We start from the raw sequence: 22,171 nt of genomic DNA, 5'->3' as shown, positions 1-22,171 counted from the left end.
AGGAGAATGTAGCTTGTGTGGTGGTGTTTTGTCTTTGTTTGTATGTAGTGCGACCTCGGAGTGAGAATATTTAAGTAGGGGGGTGTTTCATGTAGTAGACAGATTGTGTGTGTTTGTGTGGAGAATGTTGTGTGTGTGTGTGTGTGTGTGTAGTACTACCGTGAAATTCAAAATCTCCGGTATTCGAGGCTTTGAATTTAGCAGTTTTCAGTTTTCGTTGTTGTGTGGATTCGGCTTCTTAGGCTCGAGATACTGAAATTTGAGATTTCAGTGTTTCAAGCTTCTGAAGTGAATCCTTGGAAACACAGCTGGACATGGACAGGGGACTGCCTGCACACATGAGGAGAAGTAGGCTGCACTTCACATGTTTCTCAAGAATCTACCATGGGATTACAGGTGATACTACACAAAAGAAAGTCCTCATTAGCCTTCCACAACATTTGGTGGGAATTCTAAGTCAAGGTCTACATTTCACAGCACTGTCAGATCAATGTGTCGAGGTTCTGCTACATCCAGTGGATTAAACCATCATAGTATCTCATCATCAAGCTCACATGCTAGCACTTATTCCCAATCCCTGGGACCATCACCCACGTTTCCTTAGGGGATATTGGACCGAAGCTCCAAAGGCGGTGGTGTTTCCATACTCATAAATGATGCGCACACCTCCAGACTGGTGGCCCAATATAACGCATCAAAGATACTTCAGGTGCAGTTAACACTGGGTAAGACAGTGATTCCGGCTGTAGCCTGCTATAGGTCCCCAACCATGTCCCAAGACTCATACTCCACATTCCTAAGTACCCTGGAGAATATTAGGGTCCAGCCTAACACTCTCATACTGGGCAACTTCAACTACTCCTGCATTAACTGGGAAAACTACTCATGTACCAATACACTTGCCCAACATTTCCTGGAATTCATTAATTCCAATGCCCTGGACCAGCTCATTCTTACCCCCACTAGAGGTAGCAACATCCCTGACCTGGTCATTACTAACACGGGTGACCATTGCTCTACACCAATAGACAACTCCTCCCTGGTTAGATCCGACCACAAACTAATCACCTTGGAAATCCACATCGCCCGTCCCACAAAGGTAACCACCATGAAAAACTTCTCCAAAGCTAACTTTGGGCTCCTAAAAACAGAGGTGGATAACTTCACAGCACCCATGCAAATGCAGAATAGTTGCATACCCACCGAATCATACACCAATGCACTGTACGAACATGTACACAAATGCATGGATCTCGCCATACCCAATAGAAGCAAGATGCTCTCCTCCAAAAAAAGGAAGCCAATCTGATGGTCCCCTGCCCTAAACAAACTCTACAACAGGAGGAGGAAACTGATGTGAAGTGAAGTAAGTGAAGTAATAAGGTGAAGTCCCAGGACTGGAAAAACTCTCTTATCAGCCTCAACAGAAAGTTGAGATCCCTCATCAAATCCTCTAAAGCTAGCTATGAAAACAGAATTGCAGCAGATAGTAAAGACAACCACAAGGCCTTCTATAGTTATGTAAAGAATCTCCATGGCAACACCCAGATTTGCTCTGAGCTACTGCACAATGGTACCTCCTATACCGAGCCAACAGATATTACCAATATACTGGCCGACAGATTCAGTACCAACTTTACCCCTCCCAAAAGGACCAATCACAATACCAGTAGATTGCCAGGCACCCAGTATTACTGCTGCACAGGTTAAAACAGCACTGTCCAAGGCCAAAAATACAGCTTCTATGGGACCTGACAATATCCCTGGCTGTGTTCTACATGAACTACAGAGTGAACTGGCACCTCACCTCTGTGCCCTGTTCAATCACAGCCTCACCTCAGGCTTTGTCCCTACCGAATGGCGCACTGCTGCAGTCATCCCTCTCCGCAAAGGAGGAGCAACTACAGACACTGGGAACTATCTCCCCATTAGCCTGATGAGTCTGATATGCAAAGCTATGGAACGCATCATCATGGACCTAATAAACAGTGGTTTTGTGAAGGGTAAATCATGCCTGCTCAACTTGGTCGACATCTTTGACTCAGTCACGCCAAGACTTTTGATACAATTCCCCACTCAGAATCATAGAAAAACTCACTAAGCTAGGGATCAACCCCTATATCACTAGGTGGGTTGCAAACTGGCTCACAGATAGAACCCACAGCGTGAAAGTAGCTGACTCCAAGTCAGACTACCGACCAGTCACGAGTGGAGTCCCACAGGGTTTGGTCTTGGGTCCTCTCCTGTTTGGTATCTACTTCTCTGAAGTCCAAGCCAACATGAAGGGACTCTGGCTGACAAAGTTTGCAGACAATTGCAAGTTGGGAGCTATTATTAACTCCCCAAGTGATGTTGACATCCTAAAGAAAGGCCTCACTGAGACCAATGACTGGTGTCAGAACCATGGCCTTTAGCTCAATGCCAAAAAATGTGCCATCATCCCCTTTGGGAAAAACCCAGTTTCCATGAATTACCACATTGATGGTAGGCCACTGAACACAGTAGGCATTACAAGAGATCTGGGAAAACAGGTTGACAGCAACCTCTCTTTTGACCACCACATTGCCACTGTGGTCAGAAAGTCCTTCTATGTGGCACATCTCATTACTAAGGGTTTTGCAGCCAGAAAGAAAGAGGTCAATGTCTCCCTCTACTCTTCCCTCATTAGGCCAGTAATTGAGTACAATGCCCCATTTGGCATGTACCTCACTAGACATCTGCAACAACTGGAGAGGCCACAAAAGTACCTCACAAAGAGGATCCTAGGCCTTAAACACTTGTCCTGTATGGACAGACTCAAAAAACTCCAACTATTCCCTGTCTCATATCGCCTACTTAGAGGTGATCTCTGCTTGACTTACAAAGCCATGTCTGCCCCAGCTCTATTAGAACTACTACATCTAAAGAAATCCCAATCCCTTTGCACCACATACTCCAGAGAACTCAACCTCATTACCACAATCAACAGAACATGTTGGAGGGACAGGTTCATAACCCAGAAACTGCCCATGCTATAAAATAGACTTTTCATACATGTCAAACAGAGCACCTCACTGGCTCTCTTCAAGAGAAATCTTGATGAGTGGATGGGAAATAGAAAATTCACCCTGGGGATTACTCCAGTGGCTCTACTCAACAGAAGTACTGGGAACTATGGTCGGGTGGCATAATGCCAGGTAATCCTATGGGCTAGGCTTGTAAAGGCTCCAGGGCCATTAGCCTAGTACACACCTATGGACCTATGACAGCTTAGATATATAAGTTATATTACAAACCTCAATGAAAACAAGTCACTGTTCACACAGCAGTCAATTTTCAGACAGGGATAGCTATGCAGAACTCTTCACTACATCTGAATAACAGTAATGACACTGTACAAAACAAAGACAAAATCTAAAGAAAAAAATAATTGCCTGTGCAGGTTTTGAACTTTGTGCCTAGTGTGACCCATCATACTATGCTGAGGTCAGGGCATGGAAGGTTAGTAATAGATTGATGCTTATGTTACTGCACCTTTCATTGTAATCCTGCCAGTAAAAGAAACACTGTCACTCCGTAACACTCATCACTGCACAGATTATGACTATTATACACAACTTTCTGATGCAACCAGTAGGTGATGAGGAAAATTACAACAGCATGATGGGCAGAGTCACTTGACCATGTAGTTGTAGAGTAACCATTCCTCTTTTATACATAAGTAATACCTTATTTACATAAGTTCTTTCAAAGCATAGTAAGCCTTCTGCATCTAAACACAGCTACTTTCTCTGAATTGCATCTCTTCCTGCAGAGTAACTAATCCTTTAACATTGTAATTAAGAAAAGTAATGAGTAAATGCCCATTTCACTGACTGTCTGATAAAATATACAACAATCTCTTGAACTAATGATGTAGCACTGTAATTTACATTTTTATAAGAAATCCTTTACCTGAGAACCCCATTAAACCATATCTCTTTTTCTCAGGAATACTCAGATTGCACTTTAAATGTAAGGATGAATAAAACTTAGTGCATCCAGGGAATATTGATTGCTGCAGTCTACATCAAGGATCACTTTTGGGCTCCACTTTCTTTTCACTTTTCATTAACCTGCTATTATACTCCCTAGCTAGATTGTAAACCATTATATTTGCTGGCAAAATGATCTTAGTAAAGGAAGCAAACTGCACTGTGACAGGAAGGATTACAGGAACACTTTAACAATGCTTGCTCATGGCTCACTGCAAATAAATGGATCCTCATTCATGCAAAGTTTGCAATTATGCTTTTGGAACCAGCTAAAAGCAGAGTCATTCGGGTCTATATCATAACCGCGAAAGCCCATTTCAGCAAATATGTAAACGTCGACACATATTGCGCGAACCGCAAATACACCGAACGCCCTAAACAGCGAAATTCAAAGGGCCAACTATGCCGATTCAAGATTTTGAATTTTGTGGTTTAGGGCGTTCGGTGTATTTGCGGTTCGCGCAATATGCGTCGACATTTACATATTCCCTGAAATGGGCTTTCGCAGTTATAGTATAGACCCGAGTTATTCTGCTGTCTGCTTATCAAATAACCAATAGGTACAACTACATCCCAGGTTTACAGCTATAAAGATTTAGGCCTATGGTTAGACTCAAATCTGTCCTTCAGACTACAAACCGAGACAGTGAACTAGACAAGAATTTGAAACAACTTAGGGCTTTCTGCAGAATAACTAATCATTTAACAATGTAAACAAGAAAATCAATATGAGTAAATGTACTTATTGCCATGACTTGAATATTTTCTTCCTCTGTTAACTTTGCTTCCATTCCACAGGAAATTATGTTTTGTTCAGACAAGTCTAAATAAAGGTCTATTTGTTTAACTCTAGAGAACCTCACTGTTTGACCCTATAACACTGAATGTGCCCACCACTTGCACAAATATTGGCAATAACAACTCACCATCATTAGCAGGGCACCACTACTCCTTGAAGTTAAGTGATCAAGGTGGTCTAATTTTGAGCTGCCCTACATTTATACTAGGTTTGAGAACAAGACATCTGGAAGGACTGCAGTACACAGCTCGAACAGCCTGCCAGTTAATATCAAAAATGATTTAAATCTTTATACCTTCAAAAAACACACATTGTGCAGTGCCACAAAACTTTACGAACACCAAATAAATTAGAGAACTTATAAAACTTAACATTTTATTTAACTCAAACTGCTAGCACTTACTTTCAGACAGAATGCAAGTCCCTCTTCCGGTATCAACAACCAAATCTAGTAACAATCAATTTAAATCGAAACTTACTTAATCACATGATCATAACACTTGAAATCAAAACCTTAGCTAAAATCTTGATATCCATTGTTTACAAACCTATTTTCTATGAGACATATATAAATAAGCTTTTTATACTTTGCAAAACAAGGATTTAGTACTTGCTTTCAAACATACTACAAATATTTCCTTACGCCTCAAAAATCAATAACAGAACAATCAATTTAAACAAAAATGCATTTACATGACTAAAAGCATAAACAGTTTTGCATGCAAATAAGCATTCTATATTAGACATTAAAATTAAAACAGACTAAAACTTTTATATGTCTCTTCTTCTGAGATATGGTGTTAGATATGCAGCATCATTATGTCCTGGTTCATTTGTGCTATTCAAACATTAATTGCACCCTAATTCTGCATATAATAATTTGTTTCTTAAATGTCTGCCTCTTAGGGAAATTGTAACTACTTGCAAGACCTGAAGTTTAAATTCAACACAATGATCTGCATGTTTGCATTGTTTATAAAGTGCATTTGCCTCTGCTTTTTTCTTTGTATCTAAAGTATGTTCTTTTATTCTGACTTAAAATATGCTTTATTTTGTCTACATGGAAATTGTCTCACTTATATCTTCCTAAGTAAACCAGACTCACTGCCTCACACATTACAAAATCATTTAAATAATACTGTTTTGCCTGTAGCAGAATGAATAAAAACATTACTAATCTCTACGTATCCACACATTGTGCATCCATTACATTCCTTTGCACCTTTTCTGTTCCTGTTATCACTCTTTCATTCAAATAATTCATTTAGACTGCTTGCCCTTCTGTGTGAAAATAATGGCTTTGAATAAATTATCTTTCTGATCTCACAATTTGACTGCATAATACCCCTGTTTGTATTAATTATTTCTTCCACAGCTCTATTATTTGGCCCCAACTGCATAACACACCTTAACACCTCTGTACTATATATTGAATGTTTATTATCTTTACTTTCTTGATTTTCATCTCTGTTATAACTGTATCTCTCAAGAAAATGTGATTTGATTACACCTTCCCTGAGGGTATCCTTCACCTCTGGGCCCATCTCATTTGCTCACTCAACTGAGTGCAGTGAGATCATATTCTGATTTCAGGCACTCCTACTGTGTACAAAGAGAGCATCTGGGAAATAGAAAAAAAAAAAATTAAGCTTATTTCCTGCCTTTCTTGTTAAGTGGTACAGACTATTTGTAGGCTTCTGAGCCCCCAAGCCCTTCTGTGTTTGAGGGAAGCCTTCTAGCTTGTTTTTTTTTCCCTTATAACTAGCCAGTTTTCTAGTTTCAGCACTCAAATCTGTTTCTTTGATCTCAGCACTTGTTCAGAAAAAAAAAAAAAAAATTCATCTGCTTTTACTGTACTTGTGTTTTTACCTACTTCTTTTTACTTTTGCATCATCTTAAAATACTCAATTGTATTTATTACTGCTTGGTGTAACTCATTCTAAGCCTTTTGGTTTAAACACTTGGGCTTCGGACCAGTTAGTTGTTTTGCACTGAGAGGGTTTGTGGTCTGCACTGTTGTGGCAGAACAGGTAGCTTACATCCTTCTAGGTTGAGAACTGCTGATTGAGGGCTCAGTGTCTGTTATTCTAAAAGTGTATTAATTCTGGTTTAAGCACTTGGGCTTTCAAGCCAGTTATTTTACATTAAGAGGGTTCGTGGTCTGCACTCTTGTGGGAGGAGAGGCTGGACTCTGCCCTTCTGATCTGGGAATTTCTGGTTAAAGGCTTATAGTGCATGCATATCTGAACTGTTTCTTACTGAAGTTGGTGCGCCTTGTTTGCTGTGGCATAGACTGGATTCGGGCCTGCTGGATCTAGCTTTGTTTGTGTAACTTGAGCACTAATCCAGACATTCTCTAAAGTATTCAATGGTATTTATTGCTGCTTGGTTGTAACTTGATTAAAGTGTAGCTATCATTCAAGTCTTTTGGATTAAGCACTTGGGCTTCAGACCAGTTGTTTTACATTAGGAAGGTTTGTGGCAAGCACTGTGGTGGCAGGACAGGTAGCTTTTATCCTTCTAAATTGGGAACTGCTGATTGAGAGCCCAGTGTCCAAGTGTATTAGTTCTGGTTTAGGCACTTGAGCTTCAGGCCAGTTATTTTACATTAAGAAGGTTCGTGGTCTGCACTCTTGTGGGAGAAGAGGCTGGACTCTGCCCTTCTGAGCTGGGAATTTCTGGTTAAAGGTTTATAGTGCCTGAATATTTGAACTGTATCTTACTGAAATTGGTTCACCTTGTTTGCTCTAGCATAGACTAGATCCAGGCCTGCTGAATCTAGCTTTGTTTATATGCTTGTTGTTTGTTTGCTTGTTATTTCCCTGGAAGCTAATTCCACCTAATACGCAACTTCTCAGCGCTTCTGTGGATCACTAGTGATATCTGCGTTGCTTACTGTACTTATTTCCTTGTTTCACTTGAAAGAAAGTTACTGTTTGTCGTTTTTGCATTTAGTTACGTGTAACACATTGCACTCAAGTTACCTGGCACTTGCTCACTAAAGCAATTATATAAGTCAGCACTAAAAATTAAAAGCACTACACCCTCACTCCCCACTGGCCCTTGTTTTCAGTTAAGGATTTCCCAATATTATTCTAGCATGTCCAAAGGTCAGTTGTCAATCTCCTCTCCGGTCCAGCTGGTGAATCTGGGAATCTTGAGGCAATGTTATAACTGCCTCATGTATACAGACAACCCTCTCCTCCTCCCACATAACACAAATACTTGCGAGAAATGCAGCTATTTAGCCAAACTGGAGGCTGAGCTCTCTCAACTCAGGACTGGCAAGACCAGACAGGAGGAGAAGGCAACTACACACACCACAAAACCAGCCTCACATAATGCTACCACTCCACTGAATCAAACACATAAACACACAAAGACATACTCGGAGGCTCTGAGTAAAAATTTACCTAAACAGCAGAGGCCTCCAAAGCAGACACCCAAACAACTGCTACCTCAAGACACCCCACAAGCAACACATAAACCACAAAAGCAGTGTGCAAAGCAGTCACAGCCCTTAAGGCCAAATACAACACCAAACATACTTGTCATAGGTGACTCCATAGTCAGACACACTGGCGTCCCACTCACCAGGCTGAACAAGGAGAGGGTCACAGTAAGCTGCCTATCGGGCGCTAGAATCCGCCACATAACACAAGCACTTGGGTCACTCCACGGCAAGTACAAATATGACACAGTCATTGTCCATGCTGGTGTGAGCGACCTGAGACGTACCTCCCTGGACTACATGAAAAGAGACATAGAGGAGCTCTCTGATTATGTAGCCCAGGCAGGTATGACCCTAACCCTGAGCAGTATCCTTCCTTCACCAAGAATGATGCCACAATATAGAGACAAGATGATCAGCTTTAACAATTGGCTTAATGTCTGGTGTCATTCAAAGGGGATCCAGTGTCTGTCTGCCTGGGATGACATGCTTGACAAGCCACGCTGCTTCAAGGGACGGCTTGCACCTGTCACCCTGGGATTCCGGATATTGGCTAAGGCTCTTGCCACCCCATAGTGCCTTTTTAGGCAAGGCTCAAATTCTAAACCTACCATCCTAGAAAACAAAAATGGGAAGAAACTGAGGGTAATGCTGCTCAATGCCAGAAGTCTAAATCTCAAAATGCACGCACTCGAGGCCCTTCTCAGTATGGAGAACATCGATGTCTGTGCTGTAACTGAAACCTGATTCAAGGCTCCTGAGAGCACCCCGGCACTATTAGGTTTTACCTCATATCATGCGTTCCGGCCCCAAAACCCGGACCACACCACAAAAGGAGGGTGTATCCATATTCATAAAGGATACCCACACCTCCAGGTTGGTGGCAACGCAAGCTCGGAAACCATCCAGGTGCAACTAACCATAGGCAAAACTGCTCTACAAATTGTAGCATGCTACAGGCCACCCTCTCAAACTCAGGAACCCCACACAGCCTTCCTGAAGACACTGGAGGGTATAAATGTATCTCCAAACACCATCATATTGGGTGACTTCAACTACCCGAATATAGACTGGGAACATTACTCAAGCCCTAACTTTCTAGCCCAACGGTTCCTGGAGTTCATAAATTCAAATGCCATGGAACAGCTAGTCACTGTTCCCATGAGAGGAGAAAATATACTAGATCTCATTGTCACAAACATGGGGACAAAATGCTCCACACGAAGTATATCCCTCATTGGTGAGATTTGATCATAAACTAATCTCACTGGAAATCCACATCCCGCCCCCCCCCCCAACAAAAAAGACCATAGTGAAGAACTTCTCTAAAGCAAACTTCACACTACTCAAGACTGGTGTGGTATCCTTCAAGGCCCCTGAGCCAGAGGAAACCACAACCCAAGCTGTGGAAGCCCTTACAAATGCCTTCTATGAACACCTCCAGGACTGCATGGATCAGGCAATCCCAAATAAAACCAAGACTCTTTCCACAAAGGGCAAACGTCCAGTCTGGTGGACCCCAGCCATTAACAAACTTTACAATAAGAGGAGAAAGCTATTACATGATAGAACAAAATCCATAAAAGGGAAGTCACCCCTGATCATTATTAGTAAAAAATACGAGCACTCATAAAATCAACTAAGGCCAATTTTGAGAGAAAAATTGCCATGGATTCAAAGGACAATCATAAAGCCTTTTCAGCTATGTTAGGAACCTGGGTGGAAACTCCCAGATATGCTCAGAATTAGTCCAAAATGATACAAAAATCACTGAACCCACAGACATTGCCAACATACTGGCAGACAGGTTCAGTGCAAACTTCACCCCTCTCCCCTAAAGGAGAGATGACTATCCCAGCCGAGTGTAGCCTCCCGGACATCTCAAATGCGCAGGTGAAAGCTGCTCTCTCTAAAGCTAAAAACACAGCATCAATGGGACCGGATGGTGTCCCCGGCTGTGTGCTACACGAGCTAAATGAGGAATTAAACCCGCACATAAGGCAGCTGTTTAATCTCAGCCTTACCACAGGATACGTGCCCAAGGAGTGGCGTACGGCAACTGTGATCCCACTCCACAAAGGCGGCGCCTCTACGGACCCTGGTAATTACCGCCCCATAAGCTTAACAAGTCTAGTCTGCAAAGCTATGGAGAGGATCATAATGGAGCTCATAAACAAAGACATAGGGGACTTGCAGACATTGGACCCGACCCAGTTTGGCTTTGTCAAGGGAAGATCATGCCTTTTGAACTTGGTCGACTTCTTCGAAACAGTCACCAAGGCCATTGATGAGGGAAAGGCAGTCCATACAGCCTACCTTGACCTTGCAAAGGCTTTCAACACAATACCCCACTCGGGTATTGTAGAAAAACTTACCAGCTTAAATGTAAACCCATATGTCACAAGATGGGTTGCAAACTGGCTTAAGGACAGAACCCACAGGGTTAGAGTTGCTGGCGCTGTGTCAGACTCCAAGCCGGTCACAAGTGGTGTCCCACAGGGCTCGGTCCTTGGCCCCTATTGTTTGGCATCTACTTCTCAGAAGTACAGGCCAACATGGGAGGACTTTGGCTGACAAAGTTTGCAGGCGACTGCAAACTGGGCGCCATAGTGGAAAGTGCATCGGACACGGATATCCTTCAGAAGGGACTCACGGAAACAGATAGCTGGTGCCAGAGCCATGGCCTAAAGTTAAACGCCAAAAATGTATAGTCATACCCTTCGGGAAAAACAAGGTAACCCCAAGCTACCATATAGGTGGCAATCCACTAAGCACAGAAGAGGTTATCAGGGACCTGGGGACCCAGGTTGACAGTGGCCTTTCTTTTGACACTCACATTGCTAAAGTGGTTAGAAAGACCTTCTACATTGCCCACCTGATCATGAAGGGATTCACATCCAGATCTAGTGAGGTCATTGTTCCCTGTACTCTTCACTTATCAGACCAATGATCGAGTACAATGCCCCATTCGGGATGTATCTCACCCGACATCTGCAGCAATTGGAGAGACCCCAAAAGTTCCTCACCAAAAGGATAAAGGGACTCCAAAATCTGTCATATGCTGCCAGATTGAAGAAACTCCAGCTCTGTTCAGTCGCATACCGTCTGCTCAGAGGTGACATGTGCCTGACATACAAGGCCATGTCCAACCCGGAATTAATGGACATGCTCCACCTCAAAAAATCCAAATCCACCAAAACCACTAGAGCAAGCGACTTAAACCTTAGCACGGATATAAATAGGACGTGCTGGAGGGATAGATTTATCACTCAGAGACTCCCTATGCTGTGGAATAAAATCCCGGTCCATGTGAGGCAGAGCACCTCGCTGACTCTGTTCAAGAGAAATCTAGACCTGTGGATGGGAGATCGTAGGTTTACCCCGGGAATCATATCTGTGTCACTGCTGGACAGAGGCACAACAAACTAATGGGCACAGTATTTTTTCATATAAGGGGTGGCGTAAGCCACAAAAATTTGGGCTAGGCTTATAAATGCCTTAGGGCAGATAGCCTAGTATAAACCTATGAACCTATGAACCTTACTTTCTTCATTGGTTAATAAACCATCTTATAAGTTCATAAGACAATACTAGGCTATTGGCCCAGAGGCCCTTATAAGCCTAGCCAAGAATTTCATCCACGTTCCCAAAAAGTCAGCACCTGTTTTCCCTGTCTAGCAGGGACACTGGTGGAATTCTAGGGGTGTATTTTCTGTTTCCCATCCAGTTGTCCAGGTTCCTTTTAAAGAAGGCTAGTGAGATACTCTGCTTTACATGGAGAGGAAGTCTATTCCATAGATGGTGGAGTCGTTGGGACACAAATGTATCCTGCCAACATGTTCTATTAATGTCACAGACAAGTTTGAGACATTGTGTGTGGGTTGCATGAGTGGAGTTTGATTTACAGATATGCAGCAACTCCATTAAGGCTGGGTCTGAGATGGCCTTGCATGCTGGACATAGGTCACCTCTGAGCATTCTGTACAAGACTGAGTAGAGGGACAGGGCTTTTAGTCTATCTGCATAGGATAGGTGTTTGAGACCCTGGATATTCCTGGACAGGAACCTCTATGGTCTCTCCAGCTGCTGCATGTGCTTGGCAAGGGACATGCTGAAGGGGGCATTGTACTTGATAATGGGTCTGATAAGGGAGGAGTACCAGGATGTTATGACCTCCTTGTTCCTGGATGAAATACCCTTACTTATGAGGTGGGCCATGTAGAGAGTTTTCCATACAATGGCAGCAACTTGGTGGTCAAAAGTCGGGTTGTTATCAACCTGGGTTCCCAAGTCCCTCACGACTGATTGCGTACTTAGTACATTGTTATTAATGTGATAATTAGTGGGGACTCCATTTTCCCCAAAGGGGATAATGATGCATTTCTTGGTATTCAGTTTGAGGCCATGCTTCTGCATCAGTCATTAGTTTGTGTAAGACTCTCCTGGAGGATGTTCACATCACTGGGGGAATTTAAGACAGCACCCAGCTTGTAGTCATCTGCAAACTTGGTCAGCCACAGACCACTGGTTTTGGCTTGAACCTCAGAAAAGTATATCCCAAACAGTAGAGGCCCAAGACCGATCCTTGGGGTACACTGCTCATTACAGGTCTACTACTAGAAGTGGCTTCCCCTATTTTGACTGAGTGGGTCCTATCAGTGAGCCAGTCAGCTACCAATCTGGTAACATATGGGTTGATGCCTAGTTGGGAGAGTTTTCTATTATGCTCAAGTGAGGAATAGTGTCAAAGGCTTTGGCTAGGTCAAGGTAGGTAGTGTGCACTGTCTTCCCTTCATCCATGGCTTTGGTGACTGTTTTGAAGATGTTGACCAAGTTTAACAGGCATGATCTCCCTCTGACAAAACCAAACTGTGTGGAGTTAAGCATTTGGGGTTGCCAATGTCCTTGTTTATAAGGTCCATGATAATGCATTCCATGGCTTTGCAGATCAGGCTAGTTAGGCTGATCGGCCTATAATTTCCTGGGTCAGTGGAAACTCCACATTTGAGTAGAGGGATGACAGGGGCTGGCCTCCATTTGGCTGGGACAAAGCCAGTACTCAGGCTTTGGTTGAATAGAGTACCTAATGGTTCTGATAGCGCATGCCTGTGTTCATGTAGAACACAGACAGGGATGTTGTCGGGTCCTATGGAGTCTGTATTTTTTGTCTTTGAGAGGGCATTAAAGACCTGCTCCCTGGTGATGAGAAGAGGGGGCTGGGTGTGGGGATGTCCTGGTTTACAGATTGGGGAACGGGGGGAGGGGTGGTGAAGTTTTCACTGAATCTGTCTACCAGCAGGTTGGCTATATCTATGGCGTTTGTGTATGTGGTGTTCTTGACAACCAGTTTAGGGCAGATTTGGGTGTTACCTTTGAGATTGTGGATGTATGTGAAGAAGGCCTTGTGATTGTCCTTAGTGGATGTGGCCAATTTGGACTCGAAGTTAGCCTAAGTAGATTTCACCAGTGACCTTATTTACTTATTCAGACAAAGGAGAGATTGCTTCCAATTTGGCACCTGATCCTTCTTGGTCCTATACAGCAATTTTTTCCTTTTATTATATAGTTTGTTTATTGCTGTTGTCCACCAGACAGGTTTACTCTTCCTTGAGGAAGATGATTTAGTCCTGTCAGGTATTGCTGAGTTCATGCAGCTATATAGGTGCTGATATAGTTTTTTGGTGTAGGCTTGGACATTAGTGCTAGTTCCAACTGAAGGGATGGTGGCTGTAAAGCTGCTTATACCTGCTCTCAGGAGATTGTAGTCAGCTTTAGAAAAGTTTGTTTGACCTTGGCAAGGGGGGAGGTCAGGGGATATGGTGACTCCGAAAGTCAGTGCCCATGATTCCCATCTTGCACAATAGCTCACTAGGCCACTTCTTCCTGCATGGTAGGATGTCCACTGGTCATCCTGTTGTTAAGTGGAAAAATAAGTGTTTTTATTTATTTAAGTAGTTATTCGTGTTAAAATTTATTGCAGAATACTGCCATTTTTTGTCTTCCCCCCCCTTTTCTCTCACACTTGTTTTTTTGTTTGTTTTTCAGGTAATGCTAGATATCCACTGGAGCCATGGCTCATGACACGTGTGAGAAATCCAAGTGGAGCTGCAGAGATGTATAACACATCCCTGTCCCAGACCTGTATTGTCATTGAGAAGGTCTCTTGCCTCTCAAAGAGCTGTTTCAGGTACCTGAATAAGTCTGGGGGGTGCCCTTGAGTATGACCCAGCTACTGCATGCAGTATGTTTACTGCTTGTAGCATTCTGCATGACAAGATCATAACTGAGCATATTCCTTTTGCAAGACTGACTCCAGCTTGACTCTGTCATGTAATGTTCTAACTAGTGTATGAATGGAGGCAGCACTGATGTTTGGTGTGCCACCATACTGCACATCAGTGTGATCATACCAGTATTCCTACTCTGTGCCATTTCCAAGTAGTGCTGGAACTCCTCACTTATACCTGGAAGACTCTGAGCATTTCCAGCTGACTCTCTGTGTATTGATCTGAGCCCTAACAACGTCATGACACATTTTCTGCTAGACAGCCAAGGATTAACATGTTTCCTGGAGCAGCTGTAACAATCTCCTGCACATGGTTCCCCTTTGTAAGCATGTCTCTGTGGAAACTGTTAACTCTGAGTGTCTGCCATTATCCTGAAAGTGTTCCTCTGGGTTTGGAGATACTGGTTTTGAGGTGGATTGTTGTTCCTCCTGTACAAGGGTAAGTGCAACGTCATCATGTGTGTGACTTTATGATGCCCTGTCACTTCCTGCAGAGTTACTAACATGTTGTAGGGTCTGTGATCCTGCCATTAAACACCAGGACTGCCTGACACTTTCCTCAGGCTGCCTCATAAATGGAACTATGATACCATTATCATCATCATCACCAACACCCATTCTGCTGCTATCCTCCACATTTATGGGTATAGTGGAACTGTTTGTTTCTGATGCTGACCCTGTAAAAAACATTAGAAAACATTACTAATAATGGAATAGCAAACACTACTGCATGCTTATAAAGGAGTGAGTGGGGCACTTACCATGCACACAGCCTTCATTGTTCTTCTGTCCTGATGTACAAGGTTCACCAATAAATAGTTAATTATCATGTGTTTAATATGATCATTCATTGTCAACATTCAATTCTACATATAAATATAAGTTATTGTTTCTAGGTCAACCTTCATGGGCAGATGAGTGTTGCTAATGCAGACATTGGTAATACCCAGTCTCTATACCACCCCTGATTTTTTCCTGAGTCACCATCTTCTGTGTCATATTTATCCCAATGGATGGATAGAACATATTCCTCATCTGGTGTTAAGTGAATAATTGCCAGAGATCACCCTTAGTGGTACAGGACATTTCATTCTGCCTGGTCTTGCTAATAGCATGTCTTACCAGATAATTTGCCCTCCTCTTCCACTGTACTAATACTTGATTTCTACCAACCACTGCATTAATGTTGAGAAGTACTTCATTCCAGGCTTTGGTCTTCTCCACTTCTTTAGGCTCCCCCATAACCAAATAAAGTTTCCCTTACCTTATGTTCTAAGGGCCGTCATGAGGATGTAATTTCCATCATGGCTAAAGTTATTCTTTCTCTGCTTTCACCCTTATTCTCCATCATTACTGAATATTAAAAAAAAAAAAAAAAAAAAAAAAAAAGATTCACAGCCACCGAACGAAAAGGTTTTGATGTAATAATCAGCTTTTAAACTACAAAACACTGGCCAAGTGAGCCTGTCACCCTCATAAAAATGTTAGGTGGCACAAACCACATAATTATATATAGATATCTCAGTAAAATTGATATATATTAATTGTAGTGTAATTAGGTCAATTAAGGCAATTGGTATTTGATATATAGTAATTAATCCTTCCCTAACCTCTTCTATTGTTATATACTCATAATAGTGTCATTTTTGTCACTGTCACTCTGAAATCTCCCAGTAAAGACACGCTCAGGTTGGCTCAACAAAATATCCTTACCACTGTAGAAGTCCACAATTAAATGCCAACATTTCTACCATGTGTGCACAGTCACTAAATGATACCAAAGTAATGATTACTCTCAGTGATCACTAGTCATTTCAATGGCTGCTGTACTGAAATCCAATTTCTAAATGACAGTAATTACAACAATTATTCATTGCCATCATGATGGGCAGCCACGGTGGTGCAGCGGTTAGCATTGCCACCTCACAGCAAGAGGTTGTCTGGTGCGATCCTCAGCTGGGGTGCCTTCTGTGCGGAGTCTGCATGTCCTCCCTGTGGTCACGTGGGTTTCCTCCGGGTGCTCCAGTTTCCTCCCACATCCCAAAGACATGCTGTAGGTGTATTGGACACTCTAAATTGGCCCTAGGTGTGAGTGCCTGCATGTGTGTGCCTTCTGTGGAAGGTTGGGTGCCGGGCTGGCAACTCGACACTGTAAAACTCCACTGCCAATCATGAGCCGACAGGTGATCCGCTGTGGCGACCCCTAACCGGGAAAAGCCAAAAGTAGAAGATTCATTGCCATCATGATATGCACATCATATATATAAAAGAAACATTTTTTTTAACTTTAAGTCACTGATTATACATATTTAAGTGGATCTTATTAAATTATATTTTTTAAATGATTTGTTTACTTTCAGAAGCCCTCTGTATCTTGAAACATTTGGCCACCTTACTTGAATGTTGGCAAATTAATTAGGTGATGTTCAAATTTTTCACATGAATCCAGGGCCCTTTACACATGTTTTATGTAAATTAGGCTTTTTTTCATTTATGTCTGTGAATCATTGTAATACATAAACATGTACAGCCACATATATTGCTCTTGGATGATCATGACTGTGGTCCAGACTGACATAAACAATCTGAGGGCAGCTCAACAGTCTGCAGCACTCCTCAGCAGTCCCAAGCTTGCTACAGTAATGAGCAAATGCCCTACTAACCTAAATCAGAGCAGAGTTATCTGAATGACACTTTGCACCAACACAGAATGTAATCCCTGCCCATTTATTATTTATTGTATTTAACATTTGTTAACTGGGAAAGTCCGACTTGGAACTAAGCTAATTTTCAGCAGAGGCCCAGGGAGAAACACTCCAGATGTATGTCTTTGTAACGTGGGAGGAAACTGGAGCACCTGGTGGAAACCCACACAAACACAGGGAGGACATACAGACTCCACACAGAAGGCACCCCAGCTGAGAATCAAACCAGAGAACCTCTTGCTGTGAGGTGACAATGCTACTGCTGCACCACTGCTCCATCCAGCTAATCTGTCCCATCTAATCTCATCTGTTACACCTCAGCACCTCAATCATCTCATCAGTTCCTAAAACTTGTACTTAATGCACATAGTAATATATACCCCCAAAAAAAGTATAACTGCTGCTTCTGCATTGTATGAGACATGTGTAAATGACATTCACATGCAATGCTCCAAAAAATGCATCTTATTCAATGATCAGGAGCAGTAACAATTGTAATTCATATTAATAACAAGTATTCAATATAATTAATTTTTATTCCAGCACATAAGGGAATGTGAATGGTTTTCTTTAAGAAAAAACAAATGTATGTGACAAAGTATTTTGGTTAAATTAAATGTGCCAGTAATATTAATATCTGGTTATTGCCCCTGCTACTTAACTGTGTTTGGTTAGGTTGATGTCATACCACAGAGGTGGTGGGTCTGAACCTCTGAACTATAGTCCTGCTCTTATTTTTTTAACTGCAGTTCTAGCACTTCATGTCATGGCATCACCTGTGAAGGCACAACACCATGCTCCAAGCTGGTCTGACAAAGACACCCTTGTTATGCTACACCTTCTCCAGAAGCCATATCAGGAAAAGACTGAGGCATGCACAAAAAAACTACTACCTAGAACAAGACTGATATCTAGCAGGAGTTGGTGACCACCTGTCATCCCTGACAGGTAATAGCTGCTCTGGTCTATGGTGCCATCACTTTGCAGAAATATAGGCCTGGCCAGCTGACAGAGTGGGTAGACCAGACAAGGGTGAGAAGGCCAGATTTCTATAGTAAGTACATTTTTTTACTGGTCACTATTTTATTGGGTCATATTCAACATAAGTGTAATGTGTTTACATAAATAGAAGTATTTGCTGAAAAAGATATGTGTAACTGCAAATATTATCTGTAATGCTATTATGATAATGCAAATGAAGTCAGACAAATATGTATAAACACATACATGCATCTGTTCAAAAAGAAATGATGGTTATCTAGTAACAGAATGTTCTGAATAAATGCAAATGAAACATATTTATACTTAATTAATAATTTGTACATATAGTTCAAAGACATACATGTACAGGTTTAGCAGTTTTTGCTTACATATTTATACAGACCAAAGGAAAGAAAATTGCAGTTGGACATAATTTAATCTATCATTGCAAAAACCAAAATACTATTTAGATACATGCAGCCAGTTTTGGTAAATACATTATTGTTTCTGTAGGGCACAGAAATATTGCTATAACAGTTTCTTGTTTGTTCAAAACTAATGTATGTGCACATACAACATGGCTAACCTCTCAGCAAGGCACCATACCCTAGTCAAAATGGAGGCTGGGTAGGGGTGGAGGTTGCTGTGCCAAGTGTATGACCAGAACATACTTTACTCAGAAATGACTAGTTTGTTATTACCTATCAAATCATACACATTTGTAATGCAAAAAGAAGTGACAGCATCCATGAATTGTTGCATCTGTCTGTTTGTGAATAACTTCTATTTGAACCTGAAATTACATTCAAACCATAGTATTTTAAAAACAGCATTCCACCCACATTACATTAACTTCATTTTACCTTGTATTAAAGTGAAGATTGTCATACCATAAGAATTCACACAGTCATATATATATAAACCAAATTCCTGTAAGCGCCCTGGCACATGGCAGCCTGGAAAGCCTCACAGAAAGGGGACTTGGAACTTGGTAGAGGATGCACTGGAGCAGGTAGTGGACAGACAGATTCAGACTTTTGAAGCCTCTTTTCTGGGTGTTGTAGACACCACACTCTCAAAGCTGGTGCTGACAATTGCAACACCACAGGTTCCTACCCTCTCAACTTTGAGATTCTCTACTGCACCACCATCTGGCAGCAGAAATGTTTGAGGCTTGTGGACAGGGGACTCCTGAACCTTTTCTTTCTCAGCCCTTCTTTCTTATCCTTTGTCCACCAATCTCTTACCTATTGCTCACCCACACTACCCTATTAAAAAAACACTTAAAAATGGGGGGGGGGGGTCTATCCCTTGACAAAAACATGGTGCCCCTCCTCTCCCACCTCCTCTAGTACAAACCATCTTGATGTTTTCCTTCTCTTCTGTGTTCTCTTCTTTTTTTGTATCCCCCTTTTCTATTCTTTAATAAACCATCAGGGTGCCCACATAAGGATACCCCTAAATAAAACATTATAAATGCCCTTATATTTTAAAAATTTCAGTTACAAACTCCTCACAGTCCACCACTTGCATTGTATGTTTTTAAGTATGACTGCGCTTAGCCAGGCTTACCCACTGTACTTGAAAACAAAGTAATACGGAGCCTAATGTACTAATGCTTTTATGTACTAATTCACAAGTCCCTAATGCTAAATTTTACATAATATATACTTTTGCCATAAATGGGCATGTTTTTAAAGAGTTTTGCTTATGCTCATTCATCGCAAATCAACTATGCTGAGTTTATTTACATAACTGCCTAGAAGTGCTGCTAGTGTTTAAATTTAATTTAATTCAATAGTCTAATGTCTTCCTGTCCAATTGTGGTAATTTATTGTGTTGTTAATATTTTAATTAGTACTGTATGTGCATTAGTCTTACTGTCATTCAAACTATGTGTTTCATTCTTAAGTCTTACACTGGGACCAAAGCGACATAATTTTGTTCAGCTTGCACTACTGTGTATAACTAATTGACTATAAAGTTTACTTTGACTTTAATGACTGCATTTCTAAATGTAAATATCTCAACATTAATTTCATATAAAAATATTTTGTAAATTAATTACTTGCCATTCCATTAGAAAGTTAATATTGTCCTGTCCATAATTAGTCTGGTTCAAAACACACAGTCCTCTTGGAACTCCCATATATTAAGGTAAGCCGGAAAAGCAAACTTTTGTCACAACAGTTTCTAATGTAGATCATCTTCTGCTCTGCTTGTACAAATAATGACTTAATATCACTTTCATTGCTGTCAGTTGCTGTAGAACTTAATCCGTATTAACTTCAGCAAGAAGTTCCTTTGGAATGAAGCTGTGTGTCGCATCCATTAGAAAACACACTGCCACAGCTCTCCTTAGTGGAATCATCATCATCCTCCTCCTTATCAGCCACATTTTTCCCATTTTTCTATATGGGGTTGGGGTATTGTGTTAACTGTCACCATCTCTCTTGATTCAATACCACACTCCTGCCTTCTTAGACACTCATGCCTGACTGTCACAGATCTTCTTTCACATAATTCATCCACCTCTTTGCTGGATGTCCTTGCTTCTTCTTGCCTTCTTCCTATTTGTCCCAAATCTTCTTCACCAAATTGTCTTCTGCTTTTCTGCATATGTGTCCAAACTACCACAATTCTGTTCTCTTTGAAATTTTCTGCAATTGGAGCTATTTTGGCTTCTGTTTTTATGTCCTCATTCCTTGTCTGTCCCACAGTATGCATCCTACCACCTTTCTCAGTCACTTCCTTTCCATCACCTCTAGCTTCTTCATCTGTTCTGCCTTTATTGCCCAGGTTTGTGTACCATACAGTATTACTGGTCTCACCACTGTCTTGTACACCTTACTTTTCAGCTTCTTTGGCATTCTTCTGTCATAGACTACACCTGAGACACTATGCTAGTTAGCTGTAGCTCTTCTGATTCTAGCTTTGACCTCTTCATTCAGACTTGCCTTCTCCTCAACCACTGCTCCCAGATACTTGAAGCTATTTGCCTGTTCCACTATCATCCCTCCTATCTCAATTCTCGGATTGTTCTGACTTCTCCAATTAGCTGCCATTACCACTGTCTTATCTGTGGTTAGGTTTCATCCCATGTGCCTTCAGTTTTGCACTCCATTCCCCTATCCTGTGCTGAAGTTCTTGCTCAGAGTCTGACTGTAATGCTACATCATCTGCATAATGCAACTTTGTTGAATTATCTCCACCGACCTGTTTGCTAATGTAATCCATCACCAGTATGAACAGCAGTGGGCTCAGAGCTAAACTCTGGTGTACACCCACTCCCACTGGGAAACCCTGTGTGAGGTCGAACACTGTTCATACTTGAGAAATTTGGTCCTTGTACATAACCTGCACCAATTCTATCAATGTTTCTATAACTTCTATCCACCACAGTACTGCCCAAATCAGCTTTCTTGGAACCTTGTCATATGCTTTCTCCAAGTCTAGGAATGCCCATTTGGACTCTTTCCTTGTCTCTAGTTCTTCTCAGCTATCTGTCTCACTGCAAACATTGGGTCAGTTGCATTGCATCCTGATCTGAATCTGAACTGCTCATCTCCCATCTTACTTTCTGCTACTCTGTGTTTACATTTATCAATCACCATCTCCATAAATTTTATGCAATGTAACAGGAGTCTGATACCTCTATACTGCCCAAAGTTGTGAATGTCCACTTTGTTCTTGTACATTGACATGAGTATGCTTATTCTCCGGTTATCTGAGATACACCTTTCTTACCACACTGCTATTCTTGCTTCTTGTAGGGTGAGGTCCTCTTCTTCATTTATCGTAGGCTATTTCTGGGGCAGTACAGCTTCTATGTTTTTTTCTTTATTCAGAAACTGCTGGAAATAATCCTTCCCTCTGCCTTTGATGTCCTGTGAATTGGTGAGCAGGTTGTTGTTAGCATCCCTTATGAAGAGTATC

The 22,171-nt window shown here is 41.7% G+C and overlaps 1 protein-coding gene across 1 annotated transcript in view; it reads right to left on the bottom strand.

The window, feature by feature from the left end:
- Positions 1–22,171, bottom strand: part of LOC122796990 (histamine H3 receptor-like) — a 293,027-nt gene that overhangs the window by 156,072 nt on the left and 114,784 nt on the right. Inside the window, exon 2 of the mRNA XM_044065761.1 lies at positions 15,088–15,226. Within this exon, the coding sequence (XP_043921696.1) occupies positions 15,088–15,226 (139 nt within the window). The remainder of the gene's footprint in view (positions 1–15,087; positions 15,227–22,171) is intronic.

Source organism: Protopterus annectens, chromosome 3.part0, assembly GCF_019279795.1.
Source record: "Protopterus annectens isolate FY-2018-M chromosome 3.part0, PAN1.0, whole genome shotgun sequence".
Taxonomy (NCBI): domain Eukaryota; kingdom Metazoa; phylum Chordata; order Ceratodontiformes; family Protopteridae; genus Protopterus; species Protopterus annectens.
This window is presented reverse-complemented; position numbering and strand designations above follow the sequence as displayed.